At 44.9% G+C, this 17,737-nt stretch overlaps 1 protein-coding gene across 12 annotated transcripts in view; it reads right to left on the bottom strand.

The window, feature by feature from the left end:
* Dclk2 (doublecortin like kinase 2) overlaps positions 1-17,737 on the bottom strand; it is a 140,221-nt gene that overhangs the window by 18,412 nt on the left and 104,072 nt on the right. For 9 of the 12 annotated variants that reach the window (XR_007977490.1, XR_007977492.1, XR_007977491.1 and 6 more), the window contains 5 exons: positions 13,489-13,564; positions 12,297-12,405; positions 10,970-11,027; positions 3,238-3,357; positions 2,877-3,023 (listed from right to left, as the gene is read on the bottom strand). Coding sequence is in view for 6 of the 12 variants with exons in the window: in XM_052180228.1 (XP_052036188.1) it covers positions 2,877-3,023; positions 3,238-3,357; positions 10,970-11,027; positions 12,297-12,405; positions 13,489-13,564 (510 nt within the window). In the remaining 6 variants the exon portion in view is untranslated. The remainder of the gene's footprint in view (positions 1-2,876; positions 3,024-3,237; positions 3,358-10,969; positions 11,028-12,296; positions 12,406-13,488; positions 13,565-17,737) is intronic. The other 3 variants (XR_007977494.1, XM_052180229.1, XM_052180233.1) reach the window with 1 other exon arrangement.

The following is a 17,737-nucleotide window of genomic DNA, read 5'->3' as shown; positions in this document are numbered from 1 at the left end:
ACTGTCAGATTAGGGTTTTATGAACACTAAACCTGTGTAGCTCTCTCAAGGTAGAAGACAAGAATTCTGCCTCTCTGTGGTACCCAGGCAGGGTCCATATGGCACTGTTCCTAGTGTCTCTTGTAAAGGAAAATGTTGACAGGATGTCCAGAGCCCCCAGTGTCCCGCAAATGAAGGAGGAAAACATCCTTAAATTCCTTGCAGCAAGAATATATGTGGACAGCAGCAATTCTGATTTCCAGATGAACAGTGTGGCAACAGAGGGATCTGACAGCACTACGTCATCAACTGAAGAGGACGGGGAGCTTCTGCTGCTAGTCCAGCCGTGAGAAGCCCTGTTGACACAGAGTCATCGCCTCCAGGAAAATCAGCTAGCAGGCTGGGCTGGCGTTTCCTGCTGCCACAGAGTACTTCCATGGTAGCTACATCCTGCCTCTGGGAGTCATGTCTCCCGATGCTGTTAGAGCCAGAGCGGACTGCCAGCCCCTCTTAGAAGCATCTAATGTCAGCCTTCACGCCATGGTTTATTTAACAGATGCCCTTGCTATGGAGACATTGCTATCCCATACAACTGTGCTAGATGTTTTACATGTGTGGTTCTATCTCCCATGAGGAAGGACTGAGGGAGAGCATGCCTGACCTCTACTACCGCAGAAGTTCTGAGGGGCCCGAAAAGTTACAGCCTGCGGCTGCTGACGTAAACAGTGTGACCAAGGAAGCATGTCAGGGCAAATGGACTGTGCTAACCCTGAGTTTACTGCTGCCCAGGCTAAGGTAGCAAGCTGGTCTGAGGCTGAACAGGCACCACAGATGGCTGCTGGCAACTCCCACTGCCCAGGGCATTGTGGTGCCTTCGCCATTCCATTGCAGATGCTTAAACAACATGGGACAATGAAGGATAGAAAATAAACTGTTTTCTACAAAGAGGGCAGGGAGGGGAGGAGGAGGGGGAAGAAGGGGAGGGGCCAGGAAGGGGAGGGAGGGGAGGGCAGGAGAGGGTGGGAAGGGCAGGAAAGGGTGGAGAGAGAGGAGAGGAAAGAGGAGGGGAAGAAAGAGAAGGGGAGGGGGAGGAGGGGAGGGAAGAGAAGGGGAAGAAGGAGGGGAGGGAACTGAGAGAGGGGAGGGGAGGAAGGGGAGGGGAGGAGAGGGAGGGGAGGAGAGGGAGGGGAGGAGAAGAAGGGGAGGAGGCCTACTTAGCCTCCAGGTAAGTCAGGAACAAATAGCATTAGCAAGTGGAAAATGGATATACTCAAGGTTAGCAAAAACAAATTTTAAAAAGAAGAGAAGTCACTGGGATGGTCTCCACATATTCTGTTAACAATCATTTGTGTGGTACTTGAGGTTGGCTATAATGATCTTCACTGAGCTGCTGGCTAGCTGAGTGACCATGAGAGATACCACCAGGGATCACTCCACACCTCCACACTGCACCTGCTTCATACAGTCATGAAAACAGAGAGGACCATGAGGCGCTTACGATCTGAGAGGAGACAGATCAGAGACTGTAAAATCACAACCTTGTGGCAAATGCCACAGAAACCAGAAGAGGCAGTGACTGCAGTCTCTTCAGAGATTCTGGGGTAATGTTAAAGGTGTAACTTGAGCTCAGTGATGAAGAGGTTAGCCACACTGGGGAAGGACGTTACTAAGACAGACAGACGAAATGGAGGTGTAATACTGTGGTGAAGTCTTGACTGCAGAGGATGGAGATACCAGATGGAATTAAGACAGTGGAGTGGCGCACACACAGCCTCTCTGCTGGAGAAGGCAGCTCTGTTGCATCTGGAAGAGTGTGTGGAATCATGTGACATTCCCAACCTGCTTCCCCAGTTCCCGGCGGTGGAATCTCAAGAACTCCCCAGTGAATAAGTTTTAATTATGGCAGATCAGCACGAAGGGATGTTAAATATGGGTTAAAGGTGAGTACCATGAGTCAGAAGAGAAAAGGGTTATACAAGGTCAGGAGGCTGGCAAAACCTGGACCAGGACCAGGACCAGGACCAAGGGCACGGAGCCTCATAGCAGAAACTACTTTCCATTCTGTGGAGTACGTGACGCTTTCAAGTGTGAAAAAAATAGCATCTTCAATGTGCATATCTACAACGCTTAGAGGAACAGACTACCTCCAAAGTTCTGTTTGCACATGAACTCATCCGGTTTGCTCCTCCCACTCATGGGCCCCTACTGTCCCTACCTTATTCTTCAAAGTTATTCACCATACAATTCTGGTCTCTAGTTAGCATTGCTGATGTAAGTTTAGATGGCCAAGGACCCCAGAAACCTCTGTGTAAGAGGCTTGCTGCCTATGGTGGTGATGCTGTGAGGTGGTAGACCCTTAGCAGGAAAAGCTTTGTGCAGGTTACGTCATCATCACCCCAAAGGTCGCCAAGGCTGACGACCCTCTCTTTCTTTGCCTCCTGGATCACAAAGTGGGCAGCTGGCCCTACCTCATGCTCTTCAGACCTGCCATCAGCCAATCCCATCAGAGGCCCAAACCAGGGGTGCACCGCTATTAGACTGGACCCTCTGAACTGTGAGCCCAAATCTGAAACCCTTTTCCCTTTACACATTAATTACAGCAGGTGTCCCATTATCACGACATAATCAAAGACAAATGAAAACGTACTTTCTAATGTACAGAAAACAACATGCGCACCGATTCAAGAAGCCCATGAAGGTTTTATGTGCGCATGTAAAACACCTCAGCCAACTTGAACTTGCTGGTTTTTCTAGAGTCCCTTTTGTGTGCTCTCTGTTCATCACTATGGTACTGGGTTACTCTCTGAATGTTATTCTGTGCTATGATGTTTTCATAGCATTACAATCATTTAAAAGAACAGCATGGGTTGAAAATGAAATAGAGATTTTGAACACACCAGAAGATTCTCAGGCTTGATATCTCTGTGCACGATGCTGAGACTGTGCAGATATCTGAGGGCATTGGCCAGGTTGTACACCATGGCGCTTCCGTCTCTCTCAGTGTACTTGGTTGAAGAAGTAATCGCATCAAAGAGATCTCCACCCTACAGGATAAAGAAAGAGAGGCATCAAATGTCAACAGTTTAGTCCTCTGAGATCAGAAGGGTGTCACATTAGTTTGCAGCAGATGAAGAAGGGGCCACACATGAAACTGATGTGTGGAATGGCGAAGGTTCAGAGGCCATAGGACCCTTTCTGAAGGGTTCCTCAGAGGTTGCACGCTCTGAGATCGGACACCGGTGGCCCACCCATCCTTACTTTGACCAGTTCCATCACTAGGAAGAGCTCAGTTGCCGTTTCCATCTCTTCAACCAACATGATGATGTTGGGGTGCTTCACGCGGCGCAGGATTGACACTTCATTCTCAATCAGATGCTCCTGTCAAATGAAGGGTGCAGAGAGGAACATAAAAACCACAGAACCCTCTGCTCTCCGCCAAGGCCTCGAGGGCAGTATATCATAGTTTTCAGTTCTGATGCCAAAGGAGACGTGTCTTGGCAAAGGGACAACCACGCTTGCCTACCTAGCTCCCCAGGGGTAGGACAGGCCACTAGTAGGTATCTCTTTCCCAAGCCCCTACAGAAACTGGCTTCTGAGCATGCCCAGAAGGGCTGGATGTAACTGTGCTGATAAACAGGGTATGACTCCACCCTAGGCAATGACAGTAAAGACGGTGTCCACACGGCACTGTGCCTTCTGTAAGGTAGGAAGACCAGAGCCATTTTCTAATTTCAGTATTTCATGAAAAAAACAGTGACTAGGCATGTAAGAAAACCTGACACTCACGCTCTAAGATTAAAACGTTTGGCTTACCAATATAAATTTTAATTTTATGCTAACACACATGAAAAATAAGCCTTCTTTTATGAGTGGGTATGAAGTCATCCACCAGATGGAGTTCCTTACACTTCGTATTTCAGAAACCTGGATGGCACAGAACCACACAGCTCGTTTTAACTGTAACCACACCGCCTCTCCCCTCAACACACTGCCTCTGTGTTGCCCATAGTAAAACGCTCACTAACAGAGTTGAGATATTATTCGTGAGTTATATGCAGTGACCCTTCTGTTCCAAAGGCTGTACGTATGCATCCTCACTAACTTCAATGGGAAATCCATTTGAATTTAGAAAGTACAGTATAAAATCTGCTAGCTGACCTCAACGTTCTAAATGCTGACATAGATGCTTTTATATAAATGTATCATTTACCACCTACAGATGTGTGTATATTGAACATCCATAGTGTATGTGTGTATGCATGGTGTGTGGGTAGTGTTCACGTGTATATGTGTGGTGGGTGGTGGGTGTGTGTGCATGTGTATGTGTGTGGTATGTATATGTGTGGTATGTATGTGTGATGTGTATGTGGTGTGTGTGCATGGTGTGCAGTATGTGTATGTGTGGTGTGGGGGTGTATGTGTGATGTGTGTATGGTGGGTGTATGTGGTGGATGTGATGTGTACTGTGTACTGTGTATGTGTGTGTGTATGTGTGTGGTATGTGTATTTGTGGTATGTATGTGTAATGTGTTTATGGTAGGTGTATGTGGTGTGTATGCATGGTGTGTGGTGTGTGCATTTGTGGTGTGTATGTGTGTGTGCTTAATTTGCCCTTGACCTTTCCTACCATGACTGTCAGAACAAATCTGGCATTCTGACATGGTGTTTGATCCCTAATTTCAGACACCATTTCTAGTTTTCCTGTATTTTGGGTGGATACAAGTAGTATTTACAATTTTACTCTAATTCAAAAACCTCCTGACAATAGCTTGAAGAATAAATTATGACAAACAAACAAATAACACACAATAACATCTACTGTAAGCTCCTGCACATGGTGGGTGGAATTCTTGAGCACTACTGGCTGTTTTATGCCTATCTAAGTCGACACAGGATAAGCGTCGGCAAAGGACAAGAAATGCTAAATTGGAAAGTCTACTGGAAAACGACTCCTGACTGCCAGTCACAGAGTAAGGCTCAGCTTTATTTCAGTCCTTGGAGATGGGACTGTACTCCCAGTACTCGTGCCTCTAAGTCCACATCTCGTGTACTGGACATCACTGTGAAAGGGGAATGGCTGAGCGAAACTCAAACTGGAATTTTTAAAAATGAAAATGACAGCTGTAAAAATGACAATCTTATTCTGAGGAACAGACAAGGACAAACAAACGGGACATAAAGAGCCTCGTGGGCTTTGTGTAAGGAGAATCTATGCGCCTTTCAGGACAGAGGACTTAGGGTTCTTGGATGCTGTAGGACTCAACACTTGCACGTCTCTCAAAGCCTAAGTCAAGGCTGGGAAGTCAGGGACAGCGCCCCCTGCTGAGCGCTAGCACAAAGCAGTAGCCAACACACTAGGACCCCGATCCACGGAAGCAACGACGGCACAGCCAGCCACTGTGACCACACACGGAAGACACGGTAAACCACATACTCACACATACTCACACCAAGTGAATCAGATGTAAAAGCAGTGATGAGAATTTGTCTCACTCTACAGGAAGCAAAGAGAGGAGCAGTCATCACCACTAGAGTAAAACAGGCTTATTTTAAAACTAAATAGGTCATGGTTTCCATCCTCAACCCCATATTCTGCCTGCTCATTTTCTCCAATGTTAAGAGTCTATAAAATTATTTGCAGGGAAGTTTTGGATGCTAATTTATAAATGTGAAGCAGTCTGTGTCAGCAGTGCAAAGAAAGCTCTTTGTACAGAGTTAAAATATGCTATGACATCTAGAGACCCTTCCCCAAAATATTATTTTCAACAAAAGGCACTCAAACTCAAACGTCTGTGAACCCACTGTAGAACCCCTCTCAGCAGGGTTGGAAAGCTGCCAGTGGCGTCAAGTTCAAACACCGAGCTAGTCCTGGGACGACAGCCTCCTCGCAAGCTACACGTGACTGTACTGCCCTGCTTGTGAAAACAGGCAGAGCACGTGTACAGAAAAGCACACGGTAAATGTTCCTGTCGGGACACAGAGGCTGCTCCTCTGTTTCTCCACCTCTTTCTAAGCCTGACTATAAAGAAATAATCCTTTTAAAACATTGGCTCTCAACCTGTAAGGCACAACCCCTTTGAAGGCTGCCTAAGACCATTGGAAAACACAGATATTTACATTATAATTCATAATAGTAGTAAATTATCAATAGCAATAAACATAATTTTATGGATGGGGGTCATCACAACACAAGGAACTGTGTTAGAGTCGAAATATCAGGAGGTTGAAAAGCACTGTTTTCACACTCAGTTCCATGAAAAGCCAAACAGAAGCACTGATGTAAAGCTATACACCTGTCCTGGGCTTGTACTTCACAGTAGCCTCTACTCTACTGTGTACAACATTCTCTCTCTGTATAGAATGTGAGTACCATCTGAGCCCAGCTGAAGTGACTCTACCGTGAAGAGCCTTCCTGCTCCATCAAGGCTGAGCTGGTGACGCCTGGGCTGCCACCATCCATTCTCCCACACTTAGAAAAATCATAGCTCTCCTCCTACTGCTGTCTGTCTGTGGGCTGGTCTGGAGTACCTAAATCCTAGAGGTATGTGCCTCATTTTCCAGTAAAGACCACAATTACAGGTGTGCATGTGTACACACACACACACACACACCTCTGTGTGTGCATGCACACCCCGCACATCGTCCACCAGTGGCCTTCCAGCTGGCAGCTAGACTGCTGAGGATGAGATAGCAGGCAGGACAATGTGTTCAAATCACTCTCTGCTTTCTGACATGCAGTGGAATTAAATCGTAGTCACCCAAATGCATCAAGTCCTGATCCCCAGACTTTGTAAATATTACCTTATCAGGAAAGGGGATTGACCAATACAGGGACAGCCAGCCTTTTATTAACAGGCTAGCCCAAATGGATCACAGCAACCTTCTAGAGAGGCAGGAGAATTCACAAGGATGTAAGAGCAGCAATAAAAGCCCAGGAGAGAAACAGTGAGGAGGAGAGAGACCGCTGTAGCCTAAGGCTGCCAATCACCTGGACGTGCCTTCTCCCCAGGACCCCAGCAAGTGTAGATTTGAAACTTGCAGAAGCCAGAATTGTAAGAGGAAGATTTAAACCGTGAGGCAATTCACTCCAGCAGCTCAAAACTAGCACAGTATGGTTTAGGATTTGAGTCCGGTCGGGCCATAGCATGCACACAATGAACGCAAACTTATAAGGTGAAAAGGGCAACTGGAGGTTTCTTTACTGTGGAGAGTCATCAATATTCATTTAGAATGAGGGATCTTAGAACAGAACAGAAAGAATCCCAACCCAATACCACAGCCTCCTCAATAACCTCTGTTAATGTGGCCGAAGGTACACTAGTGTGGTGTACACTAGTGAAGGTGCACTAGTGTGGTGCGCACTAGTGAAGGTGCACTAGTGAGGTGCACACTAGTGAAGGTGCACTAGTGTGGTGCGCACTAGTGAAGGTGCACTAGTGAGGTGCACACTAGTGAAGGGCACTAGTGTGGTATATACTAGTGAAGGTGCACTAGTGTCATGTGCACTAGTGAAGGTGCACTAGTGTGGTGTGCACTAGTGAGGTGTGCACTAGTGAAGGTGCACTCGTGTGGTACACACTAGTGAAGGTGCACTAGTGTCATGTGCACTAGTGAAGGTGCACTAGTATAGTGTACACTAGTGAAGGTGCGCTAGTATAGTGTGCACTAGTGAAGGTGCACTAGTGTAGTGTGCACTAGTGAAGGTGCACTAGTGTAGCCAAGGCTGGGCTTCGCTCAGGCTCTTCTGGCCACCTGGCAGTTTCTTTCCTACCAAAATCCTGCCACGGTTCAAGGACCAGCTCAAATGTTTCTTCTGTATATGAGTATGTATAGACCTGTGTGTGTGTGTGTGTGTGTGTGTGTGTGTTCCACAGCACTCATGGAGTTGTCGGACAACAATCTCAGGAATCACCATCTTCACCCTGTTTGAGAAAAAGGCTGTTTTGCTGCCGTGTATGCCCGGCCAGCTGACCCATGACCGCCCAGACTCTCCTGGCTGCCCCCACCTTCCTTTAAGGGATTACAGAGGTAGAAACGGCATGGCCTGCTTTTACACAGGTTCTGGGCATCCGAACTTAGGGCCCCAGGCAGCGTGGGGAGCGCGTTCACCCTCTGAGCCCTATCTCCCATCCTCCTCCATGGAATCCTCACTGGGTACAAATTGCTCTTCCGTAAGCTTTTTCTGAGCTCTGACCATACTCAGAAAAATTGGTATCGATTCCTGTGGTGAATTACCTAATCCCAACATTGTGTCTTACACACACAACACACATTAAAATGCAGGTGAGTACTTTAATCTAAAAGTGTTTGTGTATATTAGAAGAAACAGGAGGTAAGAATGAAGGAAATATTTTCCCGGATCCCTATTACATGAAGAATGAACAAGCTGAGACACTGAGGCACAGGGCAGATTGGCAGAGCACAGGCTGTACCCACACTCGAGTCACCCTCTGCCTCTGTTGATTTGCGGGAAGCCATTTAACCCAAGTCTCTGCTTCCTTCTCTGTACAGCTGGTGCAAGTGTTCTAAGTCACGACTGTGTAAACTCCCCACAGTCCCAAGTTGGTGGTTATCTTCAACATATTAATTTTCTATATAAAACCCACAAAGCGGAGGTGAGCAGCGTACCCCACAATAATGGCTCAATGACCTTCTAAAACTTTGAAAACAAATTAAGTCATTTTATCCGAAAATATAATTTTACACTAGAAAAATATCAACTTAATTGTAACACTGAGATTTTAAATTATAATTTTATATAGTATTGATATGAAATTTTTTTGCTGGTCAGATATGCAAAATATAAAAATGTAGAGAAGCATAAGATTGTGAACTGCAAAAATGAAACAAATTCAGCAACAGACACAAGTCCAAATATCCCCATGTGTCTAGGCAGTCATCATATCAGATTAAATTCTTTCATACAATCATCTTTAACTTTGAATATAGATGCTTACATCCTAACCATTATCCTCACTATTCTTAAAGAGCATGTAGTAGTCATACAGAACATGCCTTCCTATATCATGACACATTAGATAAACTCGAAGATGGAACGACTAATAACTACACATAGAGAAAATGCTATTAAATTGACAATTATCAATATCATTAGAAACATAAGCAGAGGGCCAGCAAGCGACGGCTCGGTGGGTAAGAGTGCCTGCTGCCCAACCTAAGACCTGTGTTTGATTCCTGGAACCCACATGATGGAAGACAGACAGAGGCAACTGTCCTTGGCATGTTTATAACACATACACATACATGTACACACACAACACATGTGTATATATATAACATTCAACATATATAGATATATATACAGAGAGAGACAAAAATGACCATGAACATTTAAAGAATACACAAAGCCACATAAAATCAAACAAAAAGCAAACATGTAGAAAAGAGTCATCTTGCCACTTGTGCTTTGCTGACAACTACAAGAGAAAGTAGTAGGTGACAAATCTGTCACCTGGGTAGAAGATTTTTCTAAAACATCCTAACTATTTTAAATTTTCTGTTAAGACCATACAATTCCATAAATGTCCACTAAAACTCAGTTTTTGTTTTTTTTTAGAAATTACACAATGCAAGTCAGCACTATCTCCTCACCCTACAATTCTAAGTCCCAAAGCCCCTGGCACGCTAATAACACCAACAGTAGTGTGTCTGTTCTTTCTGCACACACTGGGGCCTCTGTGCCTGTTTCCCATTCCCCATTCCTCAATCCCCCCATTGCTGCAGTACGCACTATCCATCAACAGATCCAGAGGAAGACGAAAGGAAGACATGAGTGAGGAAACATTTGTCCAAGGCCAGGCAGCAAGAAGTAAATGCAGGGTTACATTTTATATCCTCTGGCCCTGGAGTAAGTTTCCAACAGGATTACAATGCAATTCTTTAGTTTCTAATAGTCACAATGAAAAATACGACAAACAAAAAATTAATTTAAAATGTAACTTAACCCAGTCTATCTAAAATATACTTATCAGATTGTAAAATGGGGAAATATTACTGAGAAGTTTACTATATAGTCATATATAGTTATATAGTCTGTCTTCAAAATCCAGTGGGTACTTTGCCTATGGCTTACTTCAGATGGACCTGTGAGCTTGGCAGCTATGTGCAGGCAACAGCGCCCCCTGGTGTCAGATACGACGACTCACCAGCCCTGCCTTGTAGCAGATCTGCCACCACAGAGGGATCATCACAGTCCTGTGGTCTGAGTATTTACTGCCCTCTAGCAGACTGTCCTCAGCTGACCTTTTCCACCCAGTTTGAGAACAGGACAGACAGAAATGGGTCACTGAACTAATGGAGTCACATCACTGTGTTTCTGCATTGGCCACGCTCTAAATGTCCTTCCCAGGACTATCTATGCAGCAAACACCCTCAGAACACAAGAACAAGGCCAGATCATTTCCAGGCCCTAATAATGACACTAATCATTTCCTGTAGCCAAAAGCCTGGGTGGGTTTTCCAGAAGCTGCCTCTTAAGACTAGAGGTGGGTCAAGCCTGGGGCCCCGGGTCTTACACAAAGCCCATGAGTGTATGGTATCTGACTGGGCCCCTGGGCCCATCATCACCTGGGAGCCAGAGCAAGCTGGTTGGTCACCCGGACTGCCGTTACAGTAGAGTCTTTTTGTCTCTGGGTCAGGAACCTTATTTCTGCCAGCCTACTGAAGCCAGAAGGCTAACTCTCAGCATGGAGTAGATTCCATTCTAGCCTTTAAATTTGGCTGGATTTGAGACTAAGAATCTCCCAGAGAAGAGAGTTTTACATTTTCTATAGCTACCACCTAGATTGGTGACTCTACCATCTTAGAGTTGAAAGTTGCTGGAGAACAGCAGGCTGGACACCCATCACTTTTCTTCTCCCTGTTGCTTGCGGTCTCTGGCCTGCAGCGCCGGTCTCGAGTCCCCACTGAACGCCTCCCTCCCTGAGAGCCCGCACATTTTCTTTTCTTTCTTTGTAGCAGTATACTGTACCTTTCCACAGCATTTGGCTTTGTCTATAATCTTTAATGCAAACTCTTTCCCAGTGGACCTAGGAGTAACCAGAGGAAAACCGTTAAAGCTACAAGTCAGAATAAAAACGCCTGCCTAATTCCCTGTACAGCAGTCACCTCTGTCCCTTAGAAAGTGTGGAAAGGGGTCACAGGAGGAAGGAACTCCCAAAAAAAGAAGAGGAAAGAAAAGCCAGGCTAATTAAATCTTTACATTATTAACTCGTATTGAATTATTTAAGTTCTGTTGTATCAACCAAGAAAAGAAACACTTTCTTTACTTAAACCTCAAGACGGTCTCTAAGGAGAAAGAATAAAGAAATGTTCATCAGATTAAGGAGAGAAGGAAAACCCGACTCACAATGTCTGTTTGCGCTACTATAGGAGCCACATCAGTCTACAGTAAAATCCTTCACTTGTACTTTAGTTCCTAGTCTCCCTCCCTCCCTTCAGCAAGATCTGCTGTAAGTTATTTCCACCCTACAGACCCTACCTGGCACTAAAGAAATCACTTATTAGACACAAGAATCTTAATCTAATGCTATTTAAATTTTTGTTAATATTAGTGTAGTTGAATTTGAATGGCCAAAGAAACCCTGAAATGCCAACAGTGCAGCGGAGACCATCACAGTCTTCTTAAAAAGTATTGAGAAAAATTCAGTTCCCTCAGCTGGGGCTGCTTCTGCCAAAGGGATGAAAAGTAACAGGTAAATGGCTCTCCTCGTACTGTAAACCACATCCTAACAGGTCCTCAGAAGCTACATTTTAGATGCCTCACTGTTTCTTGGTCAGCAGTCTGTATGCCAGAGCTCTGTAAAAAGGCTTAGAGAACTGGGGAGGGGGGGGTCTTACTTAGCGATGTATAAAGGGCAGTGAGCTCTCACTGGAGAGGCAACAGAGTGGATTAAATCAGCCATTCGAAAGAGGTAGGGTAGCTTCTATACACACAAAGACTTTTATCTACAACCATCATGACTATCGTATTGTTTGAAGAGTTGGCTCTTCTGATCTCACAGTCATGGCTCCTCGTCCAGAGCTGCGGGTCTAGCAGCTCAGCACTGGGTGAGAGTGAGCCCTGCTCTGAAGCAGCACAGCGTGCACGGAGCAGAGCCTGGTGTGGGAACGGTCACAGAGGATATTCTTACCTCAGTGGCCCGTTTTCTTCCTCGTATCTCTAGGCTGGGGGGCAATTTCTGATATGTCCTCTAGACCACATCCCAAGGGCAAATTCTTTTAGGAAAGGGAGAAGAAGCGCTTCTAATTCCAGGTGGAGAACTGTACCTGCAGGGGACAGATCAAGAGCCACTCACCTGTCCATACACTCTTTCACTACTGCAAAGTTGCCGTCTCCGATGACCTTCCCGATTCTGTATTTCTCCAGAAGGGTGAATGACTCGGAGCACCTGTTTCCATTCACACCTGCAGCCAAGGACAAATGCAAAGTCTGAAGGAAACATCAGCATTTCCCGTTGACCCCTACGTACTTGGGAAATTATGAAATGCAATGCTATTATTTACAGGTCTAAGCAAAACTAAAGTACATTTCCTAAGTAGAACACCGAATCACTGTGTTCCTTTTGACCTTGTTGGTTGGAATCAGAAACCCACAAAAATCAATATGCCCAACAAATCTTTAAATGCCAGTTAAAATAAATGATTATCTTCAGGCAGAGGTGATGCCTAACCTGAGCTTTTCAAAATTCCGCTGTCAGAGAACAGGAGGGGGTGAGGTGGAGCCCACCTGGGGAATACTCCGGAGATACCGCCTAGCTTCAACTGAGTAAAGTAAATTCTAGCAAAGTAATGCACTGTGCTGAAGCTAATTCCTGGCCCCAAGCCTTCTCAAAAAAAGTGTATGACGATGCTGGGCAGTGGTGGCACACATCTGTAATCCCAGCACTTGGGAATCAGAGGCAGGCGGATTTCTGAGTTCGAGGCCAGCCTGGTCTACAAAGTGAGTTCCAGGACAGCCAGGACCACACAGAAAAACCCTGTCAGAAAAAGAAAAAGAAAGAGAAAGAGAAAGAAAAAGAAAAAGAAGAAGAGGAAGGGGAAGGGGAAGGGTAAAAGAAAGAGGAAGAGGAAGAGAAAGAAAAAGAAAGAGAAAAAGAGAAAGAGAAAAAAAGAAAAAGTGTCCAGCAGGCTGTGAGTTAAGTCCAGTCTGCTGTCACAGGTTGTTTGTTATCCCAGGCAAAGCAGAATATGTTTGTGTTCATCCAACTGAGAGAACCAAAAAGTACCTAGGAATTGCAAGCACATAACCAGTAAGAGCAAAAGAGAGGAAGCCAGGGCTAACATCTGAAACACATCAAGATGATATGGCAGAGACACTACATGCCCTGAAGTGACTCCACTCTTGAGACCTCCTGAAGCTAACTCAACTAGCCGATGACATGGTCACATCCCTATTTAGAAAGAGTGTGGCACCCGGGGGATTCTGATGGCCAACAAGTTTGGATACATGGTTTGCTTTATAAAAGTAATAACCAGATTGAGAAGTACCTTCAGGGCTTGTGCAACGGTCAAGTTCAGGCCCACCGTTTACATTGGAAGAAGATCTGCCCTGAGCAGAAATCTGCTAAAAGAAGAAAATAACCATTACTTATTAGGATACATTGATAAGTCATTAGTTCCCTTGCCCTTATGTGACGGACAGTATTTATATAATGTCAAACGACTGATACAGGAAATGATACAGAACTTTTTTCTCATTTATACAATGTAACACACAAATGAATTTACTTCACAGATATAGTCTTCAATCCAGATTTAACATCATAAAAATTGACACTGTACTTCTTAAAGCTGTGTGACTTTTGATTTTAATAAAATAAAGCATGCTTTATGAAATCACAGCTAAACGGGTACCAAAATTAGTGCAAATGTTGTCTTGGGACCACAGTGAAATCTAATAGCTCTAGCCTGGCTCCTAGTCCGATCTTTTGACTCCCAAACAACGAAACAAAATCGGTGAATGATCTCAGTGTTTAACGTTTTTATCTGTCTTGTCGTGTTTTATTTCTGTCTTAGCACTGAAACAGAAAGTCACTCCAGTGTTGGTAGGGAGCACTGAACAAGAAAACATCTAAAAGTTGTAACGTCTAAAGCAAGTTCAGAGAGGAGATTAAAAGGAGCCTTTTCAGAAAATGTAATTAATTTCTTACAAACCATCCAGGTCAGATCCTCCTCCAGGTTCACCTGGCCTCTCTCGTGTTTCAAGTCTCTCACTTTACAAACTACTATCAGAGAAAGTCAAGGGATCAAAAAATGCCCAGGGTCTTTCTTCCCAACAACATCGCACGCCCAAATCTTCAGCCAGGTTTCCAGGCCATGGTGTGTCTCCACCTCAGCCAGTGTATTTGCCACCACCTTTTCTTGTGAGTTTTATACTTACATTAACTCAAATAATTTCCTTTGTTATTTACGTAAACTCCCTAAGTCTAAATTTCTGATCTAAAAAGGCAAAGTAGCTTGAAATTTAGAGATCTGACATTAGTTCAGCCCTGCCGGACGACTGAGCAATATGACCTCTATGAAACACTAACATCTCACAGTCATTACGGCTTTCCCTCCAAATGCCTAGCACGGAGCTCGCTGTATAGTAAACAATTTCTGAAGTTGTTCAATTGTTCATTCCGAGTTGGTGCCTCTAAAACAATCCTTCCTACAAACGAAAATTGCCAAAGACATAAGAGAGCCAACTTAAGCTAATACCAGGCCCATTCCCTTTGTTTGTGACAGGGTTACTGCTGTGTAGCCCAAGTTCACCTTGAATGAATGAGCACCACCCACCCGACCGACCACCCACCCACCCACCAAGACTCCTGGATGCTGGGATTACAAATGTGCACCACCATTCCTAGCAGCCTATGAAGGGAATAAACAATGAGAAGAATGAAATTGTTCTGCAAAGTTAAATCTCAAAGATAAATAAAAAAGTAAAAAGTGATTACTCCCAGGACTCTAAACAAAAGGACCAGGGGTTGGATCACCCCAGTCTAAGGAGTAACAATGACTGGGATCAGTTCACAGATCTAAATTTCATTGCCTAGAAGGAGACAGCCTACACCTGGCTGGGTTGGGTGTGGCACATCCTCTGCCCATAGCACCTACAATTACACAGCCTGCACTTCTGAGGTGTTAGGACCAGCCTTGGTCCGTGGCCTACTTCCTACTTGCTTCCCTGGAAACAGTTAACATTCCTCTAAGCCCCTCTCGGTCTGAATGTCCTGACTCTCTAAGAAGCTCCCTAAGGAGGGCACATTTATCTCCAAGTCACTTGCAAGTACTTCAGAGTGTTTACCCACCGAGTTCCTGTGGACCTTTCTAACTCCCCCAGTGTTTGCTCTGAGTAAAGCCCTTTCCTTTCCTACCCCGGTTCCTTGTGCAGCCAAATAATTATAAACCAGCTTTGTACTGGGATTCCAGGGGGACAAAAGGCATGGAAAGAAATCAGGAAAAGAACAGGTGTTGGACGCCGTGGTTCTCTATTTAAAAAGTGCCAAATGGGGAAGCCATGAGTGTAGGAGGCGGGGCACCCTGTGGAGGGAGAGGGCACAGAGCCAGGTCAGGTCCATGTGCCTGCAACGGAAGCTTCAGAGAATCAGCAGGAGCTGTGGCTTTTAAGCAACTAACGACAGAAACCATTTTTCAACTCTCAAATCGACATTTTTTTTTTTTTAAAATGCCAAACCTTTTCAAAAATCCTTGCATTGACTTAACAGGAGTGACTTATCCAATATATTCCTCTACTTGAAAATAAGGCTTTCACTTTTAAAAAGCATGAAAAATAATACTAGAGGCGATACTATAACTGTAACACAGATGAACTGAGGCCAAGATATAACGAGGAATAAACATAATGACATGAACTTCCCTTTCTTTCCTCACTGTTTAGTCGAATCCACACCAACCACCATGCTGTTTAAAAGGATGTAAAAGGATACAAAGCTGAAGAGACATGGCCACTACGGACCACGACTAGTAATTCTCAGACACATGGGGCTAGTCAGGACACTCCTTGAAGCGTGCCCATTCCAGGTCAGCCCCTGAGAGCCTGAAGTAAATGCTGAAGAGCCAGGAGAAGGGGTCACAAGCCCAGGACTGCCCTGGGCTTACCTTTTAATCCCCAGTTTATAATTATATTCACTTGACTGCCCCACCATTAGGCTTGGCCCTCCAGGGCCATAAAAGCTGGCCTTTCTTTCTATCCTTTCTTTCTTTGTTTCGAAACAGGGTTTCTCTGTGTAGCCCTGGCTGTCTTGAAACTCACTCTGTAGATCATGGTGGCCTTGAACTCAGACATCCACCCGCCTCTGCCTCCCAAGTGCTGGGATTAAAGGCGTGTGTCATCACTGCCTGGCAAAAGCTGGCTTTTTGGCAAGTTCCCCAGAAAGACTGCTGGCGAACAGGAAACGCTATTGTCAAATAGAAGGCATAAAATTCCCTATGGTCTGTAGACATGCAGACCAAGAGTGGTGACCGCATGGGAAGCCACAATGACTGCACTATTCTATTATTTCCTTTGCAGATATTCTGTGCATTTCCCTGTCTCTGGCAAGAAAATTATCCACACATGTCATTTTACATCTGTAGCTGGGTAATGGTAATAAATGGAATCCACTATGTATGTAAACAGGACACAAGCAGTGGCTAGCTTGGTCGGCTTGCTGGATTTGCTGATTGAGCCCTTCCGATCCTGAGTACCACACCTCTGTAGGAAGAATGAGTCAGCATACCCTGACTAGTGGCCCATAATACATGTTCAACTGCTACATCCACATTTTATAACTTAAAGGTCTAGCACATGGAGACAGATGATGACAGAACACATGACCTGGCCAGCCAATCAGATGGTGCCAGCCACAAGGGGGAGATGTCACCGACCAATGGGACGTGGGTGCAGGGTATAAAGATACTTCCCAGTCCTGCAATAAACAAGTCTACTTCTGCTTCTCACCTGACTTCCAGTCTGTGTCGCTGAATCCATGCCTTCTAACTCCATACCCCCAAAGATCATCCCAAGGGGCAGAGAGCTAAGGCAGCACACCTCCGTAGACTACGTGGTACTCAAAATCAGCACAGACCCTCATCACATCTGTGCGTGATCCCTTCAGGTAAGGTTATTGGATCTGAGCAAGAACTGGCAGGATCAGAAAGCCTCTTGTCTAAAATGTCTACAGGCTGGGAGCTTCGTCACCTCTAGGATCCAAGGTGTCATGGCTGGCTCCTACAGCAATCTCAGTCATGCTCTAGGACCACGAAGAGCTCCTAGTGTCTGGTGCTCATCAGCAAGGGGCACCGAATATGAACACATGTTGGTTATATTCAAGTAAAGTTCTTACAGTTGCTCTGACTTATAGACACTGATTTGCACATTGATCACTGCCCCCCAATCTACCCTATGTGTTGCAGCCCAGATGAGGGCTGAACTATCCCCAAACTCATCAAACCAAGAGTAACCACCATGAATAAACAGAATCTGGTATTCAATGTCACGATTTATTTTACTAGGGCACCGGAAGTCTTCAAAACTACTTAATCTGCCTCTTTGTTTCTGTTTCTGTCTAACAAAATCAATTATGTTCAAAGATGAAGTCACCACAGTGTTTCTGGGGAAATGAAAAGAGCTTCAGAGTGACCAGCTTCCTAGTTCTGAAAATTATTAATTTAGTTTTAAATTCACCAGAAAAGCCAGAGCTCTAGGGAGAAGCAAAAATGTCTAAGGTCAGCTGCTACTGTGGATTTACAT

This window comes from Apodemus sylvaticus, chromosome 4, assembly GCF_947179515.1.
Source record: "Apodemus sylvaticus chromosome 4, mApoSyl1.1, whole genome shotgun sequence".
Taxonomy (NCBI): Eukaryota; Metazoa; Chordata; class Mammalia; order Rodentia; family Muridae; genus Apodemus; species Apodemus sylvaticus.
This window is presented reverse-complemented; position numbering and strand designations above follow the sequence as displayed.